The sequence below is a fragment of the Dreissena polymorpha genome, chromosome 3 (genome assembly GCF_020536995.1).
Source record: "Dreissena polymorpha isolate Duluth1 chromosome 3, UMN_Dpol_1.0, whole genome shotgun sequence".
Taxonomy (NCBI): domain Eukaryota; kingdom Metazoa; phylum Mollusca; class Bivalvia; order Myida; family Dreissenidae; genus Dreissena; species Dreissena polymorpha.
The window spans coordinates 64,124,929-64,132,581 of record NC_068357.1 but is presented as its reverse complement, the minus strand read 5'-3'; the positions used below and the strand labels follow the sequence as shown (position 1 = coordinate 64,132,581).

General features: G+C 36.3%; 1 protein-coding gene across 1 annotated transcript in view; it reads right to left on the bottom strand.

Moving 5' to 3' along the window:
- Positions 1 to 2,320: 2,320 nt before the first annotated feature.
- Positions 2,321 to 7,653, bottom strand: part of LOC127874483 (exosome RNA helicase MTR4-like) — a 46,376-nt gene continuing 41,043 nt past the window's right edge. The window contains exons 22-25 of the mRNA XM_052418839.1: positions 7,150 to 7,315; positions 6,388 to 6,550; positions 5,264 to 5,368; positions 2,321 to 4,856 (exon numbers count right to left, since the gene is read on the bottom strand). Coding sequence (XP_052274799.1) covers positions 4,804 to 4,856; positions 5,264 to 5,368; positions 6,388 to 6,550; positions 7,150 to 7,315 — 487 coding nt within the window. The 3' untranslated portion in view covers positions 2,321 to 4,803. The remainder of the gene's footprint in view (positions 4,857 to 5,263; positions 5,369 to 6,387; positions 6,551 to 7,149; positions 7,316 to 7,653) is intronic.

The following is a 7,653-nucleotide window of genomic DNA, read 5'->3' as shown; positions in this document are numbered from 1 at the left end:
TAATCGTCAGTTTAAACCCGTAAGTTTCGGAAATGTAAAGCTTTTAATATTGTTGTGAAGTCACACCAATGTTTAAAGTTTAAGACTTCCGAAATGTGCTGATTTACTTGTTATATTCCATTAATTCATATCACAAAATACGTTTTTATAAGCATTAAAATTCACCTTACAAAGTGACAATTTAAAAAAAGTATATATATAGGGAGGGGGGACCCCTCCCAAACCCTTCCCGGTTGGGCCCCCCAGTAAAAAAATCCTGGGTACGGCCCTGCTAATGTGAACCTCGTGGTTATTATTTCCTGAATGTCAGCAAAAATTCCTTTTTACAAATTTATCTAGTAACCTAACGCTTCAAATGAGAAATAAATTTCCAAATACATCAAGAATAAATATACTATGTGACGACTGGTGTGTTTGCTATGTAATTTGGACTGAAATTTTTAAGCCAAAGGTCGTTCACCAGGGTGCAGAACAAGTGTGTGGTACTATGAGTCAACCAGTACTTGTCAGATTTGAGGATCAGTGAAGCAGAGGGGGACCGTGATATTAGCATTGTTGAGTATAGTAATTGTAATACTATTGACAGATTGTTTTATTATAAATAAGCTGTGTGACACTTGTAAACCTTTACTGTAGTTGTGTATATGCGCTGAGATCACACCAAGCACATATAAATCGTCGATAAGCGTGAAACTGACGTCAAGTCTAGTCTGATCTAGGGAAAGGCTTTGCTAAGGCAATAGCTACTGTGCGCGCAGATGGTATTGACGTGAAACAGATAATGACAGGTGCTCACCGTAGGGCTGCGGCTATTATGAGTAAGAAACTGTCACTATCTTAACTTGTTTGCAGTGAGCTCAATATTTTTGTAGCCTGTCAGTTTTTATTTTATACGCCGGCCTGTTCACGGGACACATTATACAAACATCCATAGTGGGAGGCACATTCGTTGTTTCTCTCTCCACCAATCTTTCTGGAAATGTTTGCTAACAAAACATGAAGACCAAGTTCGAACACCCTCCAATGCGCACCAGAAACTTCAGACTTATTTACCTATATTTTTGCGAAACATATGAAATTCGCCGTTTCAGCTCATTCAGTTTTCACCGAAACTTCACAAAACTTGCAGATATTTTGCTCTTATAAAATGGAAGTACAGTTTTATAACCAGCCAAATTGGACTTTATAGAGTTATTGCCATTTGTTTGAACAAAAAATACGAAGTGCACATAGTCGAAGCTTGAAAGTAACTCAGAAACGATAGAGATATAAACATAACATACACCATGTGAAAGGGCGTTGAAAGACTTATAAAATTTGTAATAAGGAGAAAACATACTCTTTATGTTACCGATTGTCAAAAAACCTTTCAAAATTTCGTGGCAGATACTATTTTGGATAACATTGTTTCTGGAGCTTAGTTTTATACTGGAATAACAATAAAGGATTTCAATGTTTTGTTGCTGGTATTTAATGTGTTCTTTATTTAAAAAAAGTCCTTTCCAAAGATCATCAACAGATACGATATGTAGCATGGGGCGGAAAACTTGGAAACGAATCTGCGCTGTTTAATAATAGGCTCTTGAATGTAACTTATTTGTTACCCAAGTTTTTGTAATCGAAACTTTCTTCCTATTCTAAAGTTAATTTAAAAACTCGTAAAAAGTGATATATATATCAAAGAATTATTGATTATAACCCCGAAAATAAATTTTATGATGGGATATACTGAAGTCACTATCGGCTGTCTGATCGCTTTGTCCACAGATAGTTTTATTAGATTGTAAAGGGAACTTCTTCTAAATTGCTCAAGAGATTGAATTGAAACTTTAGATATATTATCCCCATGAAGTGTCAATATGCAAGATACAATGATGGCTGAAGGCCGGAAACTTGTGCTGGCAATTCATTGGATATGAAGGTTTTCATAACCCCCTCTTTGCCCATTTCAATCAGTAACCAATGAGGTTTACTTTTTTTCCATAATAAACAATATTCGTATAATCATCATTGCCTAATGGGTTCATTTTAACATAATTAATCATATGATTTCATTGTATTCCTTTGTTCAATTTTTCTCTCAAGTCATGGCTGATAAAACAGCTAGGAATGTTTTATCCATTGCAAAGAAGCGAAAAATGGGCAAAACATCATTATTTCATAATACAATTATTATTTAAGGAATTAACTCATAGCAAGATTAATTTCAATTTGCATGCGATTTATAAATATTGGTATGTAATCATTAAATATTTTCACAATAACCATTGTGTGAACATCTCATGTTCTAAGATTATTAATATAGTCAAACCAGACAACGAATAAGGGCATTTTTATTAATATCAAACAATTCAAAAACAAACATACATGTACATATATATATATACACAACAACTACAAACAATTTGGCTGCAATCAGTTCAAATCTCAGGGACAAAATACTTAAATTAACGATATAGCGGATTATGAATTTCCCATGCATTACACATAAAAGAAACTCAAAAAGTATACGAAATTTATCTGGTAAATGTTATTATTCTACTCAATATTCCACCAGTAATGTTACTTAGTTTGATACCACTGAAAAAGATTTCCCAAAACATTGTTCCAACACAGAATGTCAGGAAAAAGTGTCCATTATTTTTTTATAAATGTTTTTAAAAGTAAATACAAATAGATTTTTAGGTACAGTTTAGCTGGCCCAATATTTTCTAAAAGGTAATTTATCTGAAATATATACAGTGAACAAAAGCCATCATACAGTATTTCTGAAAAATTTATGAAAACCAAAAAAAGTAGACATTAAGGTTGTTCATGATTGTGAGAAATCAACACAGCAGCTAGTCAGCAGAGTCAATTAAAAACAAGAGCACCGCATAACGGGTGCCACGCTCGGCTGCGAAAGCTTTTTAGATTTTTTTTTAGAGGTCACAGTGACATTGACCTTTGACCTAGTGACCCAACAAGAGATGTGTTCGTCAGAAACACAATGCCCCCTACTTCGCCACTTTGAAATAAAATTTCTATTTATCATTTGGTAGGTATATTCTCCCTTAAAAGCTTATTACTTCCCTTGGATTTTGTCCAATCCAAACGGGGGGGGGGGGGGGGGGGGGGGTTAACAAAGAGATAATAGACAGAGTTCATCATGCATCTATGGACATTAATCCACAGGTATGTAATGAACACTACAATTAACAACTAAGTACATGAAAGAAATGATAATTATGTCATTTCAAAAAAAACTTTGTCAAATCAATCATTTGAATTATAAATAATCAAAATAATAAATCTGTACAGTAACTGTGAAAAGAACTTCAATTCTTGGTAAGGAAATATATAATATGAGATTTATAATTATATAAATTACTTCCCTTGAAAATAATTGTCACTAACAAATCTCTATTTTTAATAGCAATTAATTAAAAGCCACTACCGTGACTGTAGATTCACCACTCAAAATGTGCAGCTCCATGAGATACACATGCATGCCAAATATATAAAAAGGCTATGTTCAATATTGAATAATTATCTCCCTTTAAAGCTTTTTACTTCCCTTAAATGTGTATTTTTTACTGTAGACCTTGAAGGATGACCTTGACGTTGACCTTTTACCACAATGTGTTTGTCAGAAACACAATGCCGCCTACTGCGCTGCTTTGATTTATTAATCAAAAATATATACGTGGACAGGTCAGATAACCATGTCCATTTAAAGCTTATTACTTCCCTTGACTTTGTTTTTTCGACCCTAGACCTTGAAGGATAATGTTCACCTTGAAATTTTACCACTCAAAATGTGCAGCTCCATGAGATACACATGCATGCCAAATATCAAATTGCTATCTTCAATATTTTAAAAGTTATGGCCAATGTTAAGGTTTTAGCACGACGCCTACGGCGGACGACAAGCTGGCTGACAAGCTGGCTATGACAATAGCTCGGGTTTTCTCCAAAACAGCCGAGACAAAATCTAGAGGAATAAACAACTGGACAGTGCTAAAGTGATTAATGGATTCACTTTGTTGAGACATAAAACACACATTGTATTTACTAAGTCTATTTCTTGAAAACAAATGTTTAATATGTAATAAGTTGCATTTTTAATTTAATCTCTTCAAGCATTAACGCTTCAATATTTAATCATCATTAAAAATCTTTACAACCAGTTATCTATCCTAAATTTAAGCATGATTACCACAATTAATCTGCTTCGCAACAGTGTTCTTGTACACCAAGTACCACAGACAGTCAACCATTGTGACTGATGCAAGGCCATCAATTCCTGAAATTCTTCTCAGATTGTACAGTTCTGCCAAAGCATGAAAGCTCATGGAGCCTTTAAACTTTTAATACATGGCAAGCCTGTAGAAATAACAAGATCTGGGCCTCGTTCTTTAGGCATGTCCGTCATAAAGTGTCATCTCAAATTAGCCTTAGCAGACAGTAGACTAAACAGAGACAACACTTGCCACTTTTATGGAAATTTTCATTTAAGGCAATCTCTACTTAATTAAAATCCAGTTTTTGTGGAATGTGTCGGTCATGATAACCCTGAAAGGACTGTACAGGCTAATCTAAGATGACACTTTACGTACATGCATTAAGCCCCTTTTTCCTAGAAGACCGGTCATATATTCTCATCATGAAGGTACAGCCATCAGATCAAAGCAGCTAAACCATGTGTTTCCTGCCCACTACAGGCCTGATCACGTGTGTTGTATAATCAGCTGTTCATGAAGCACAGCTATTCACTCCATTGCTGCTAGAGAGATCATCTTAATTGCCAGACACTTTCTCAATCTATAAGTACAAACTGGCAGCAAACACTATGTCACGCTTCATCAATCGAATTGCTGAAATAAAATGAAAACCTGTATTAATTATTTAATTCAAGAATTACAAACATGAATATTTTTCATTTGTATGGATGTAAATAAAAGCTAAATAACAGAAAAAAACAAAAGCTGTTTTAGAGATAATTCCTTAGTCCAAGGCCCAATATATCATCATGTAGATATGTAGATAGACTAACAAACGAAAGATAATGAAATTTTAACAAAAGTTCAAGGCCGGTAAGTTCGCCAAAAATCAATGGACCAGAACAAATCTTCAAACTGTATCTGTAGGTCATGCAGGTAGAAAATTCAAGTAAGGAGGTTCCAGTAATTATGCAAGGCTCTGAAATATTCTCTAATTCCACCCCCACCCCCTATTCACATGCATGAGGAAGCAGACACAGTGGTAATGGTTGCTAGGTTACCTTCATTGAACTTGTTCTCCAGCTCTGTGTTGCCGATGGCCTTGGCTGCCTGCACCATCTGTCTCAGCGTCTCCTCAAGCCGGCGCATGCACCGGATAATGCTCCCTGAACATGGAATAGGTTTGAAAACAGGGCTAATGCATGTGCGTAGTGTTGTACCAGATTAGCATGTGCAATCCACACAGGCTAATCAGGGACGACACTTTCTGCTTTTTGGGGATTTTTTTATTTAAAGGAAGTCTCCTTAATGGAAGTCTCTTCCTTGAAAAAAAAACAAACTTAAGGGGAAAATGTCGTCCATGATTAGCCTTGGCACATATGCATTAAACCCTGGTTTTCACAAAGCAAAGCTCATATGTTTTTATTTTTTATTTTTTAGCCCTGGTTGAATTATAGGTAGGGAGACAGTGACCATTGAACAAACAAGTTATGTGGCCAGGCTTGGAACACAACACATGTTCCTGTGATGCGAAGTCCAGCACTTATATCAACTGAGCTAGGCCACACAACCAACATGGAGAAAGACATTAGCATACACTGATGTTAACAAGAAAAAAATACACCATAAACACGGTAGAAGACATATGTGCAAGCAATAAGACATTTTCATTGCATATACAACAAGCAAATTCGTTGAATTGATATCCCCTGCCATTATACTTCTGGACACAAGATATGGCTCCGGACACACAAAAAAAGCATTTTTTCAAAATACAAAGGGCCATAACTCCGTTATTATTCGATGGTGTACAATGCCATTTGGCGTGCATCATCCTCTTATCCATATATATATATATACTCATACCAAGTTTCAATGAAATCTGCCAAAGCACTTCCAAGATATGGCTCCGGACACAAAAGTGCCGGATGGACGGAAGGACGGACAACGCCAAAACAATATCCCTCCGACTATGGCGGGGGATAATTATGGTCCTTTAATACAAAACACTAGAAAAATGAACAATTAGAACTGCATTCAATTCATATTGCTTAAAAGAAAACCACATATCGTATAATGTTCAATCATTTTGCAGATCTGACAATTCATAAGTAAAAACTTAATGAACCGCTGACCTTCAAACAGATCTAATAAAACTTTAATTTTGACCACCTAAAGCACTGACCTTCAAATATATCTGTCATCTTGCAGATCTCGAGGAAGCTGCAGCCGTTGCACCAGGCGTGGACGACATCCATCATCTGTGCCTTGAAGGAGCCCACGTAATTCTCTTCATCTATCTCTAGCTTGGCCTCCTTGCTCACACGAGCTATCCGACGGGCTGTGTCCTGAAATTATAATTCAGCCTCGCTCTGGGAAAACTGGGCTAAATGCATGTGTGTAAAGTTTTGTCCCAGTTTAGCCTGTGCAGTCCACACAGGCTAATCAGAGCTGTGCAGTCCACACAGGCTAATCAATACATCAATTTCTGCCTTGACTAAATTTTCAATTATAAGAGACCTCTGTTAACCAAAAAATTCCATAAAGTGGTGTCTTCACTGATCAGCCTGCGCTGACTTCACAGGCTAATCTGGGATGACACTTTAAGCACATGCATTAAGCCCAGTTTACCATGTAAAGGCTGTAATGATTTTGACAAAACTATATAAAGAAAACTTGAGAAAGGAAGACATTTTTTAATGTTAACTTGAATTTGGAGTAAAACTGCACAGACCAGCTAGCTATCCGCTGTGCTTTTGGGGGTGTAATAGGCAATTACAAATATTACTTCATCTATTCCTCTTTGTCACTAAGCCACGTCTTGCATCAGAAATGTTACTAAGACAAAATTTGCATCATAAATGTCCCTGAGCCACAATTATTTTCAAGAACGTCTGCTATTCTTCCACTGATAATGCCAATAAAATATCAGCCTCTAGTGCCCTACCTGCAATAAGCGCAGGGGTCCGGCCAGCTGCTCAGTGAGTTTCATGGTCACGTCTCCTGCACTCTCATCAAACACAAAACAGCTGAGCAGGGCCGCGGACTGCTGGGGCGTCAGGTCATTGAAGACACCGTTGAAGAGCAGCTCTGTGATCATCAACTCATCTCCACTGAAAGAGAGAATTTACAATCTTAGTGTCCTCACCTCAACTTGAGGATGGAGGGACATAACAATTCAAATGTCAATCACATGGAAGAGAGGAGCATTTGAAAGATTCAAATCTAATGTCATGAAACTTTTTTCATAATGTAAGAAACATTTTTCAATCCTAGATGAGTAACACTAACAGAGACTGATGCCTCCGAAACACATGTTGGGACAGACCGAGAGAACTTGGTAATTTTTATAACTTTTTATCAATTGCAAAGAAAACATTTATATAATTGTCTTTTTAAGAGTAATTTTAAATACCCAGAAAAAGTCAGTTTACAACAGTGAACAAATTGC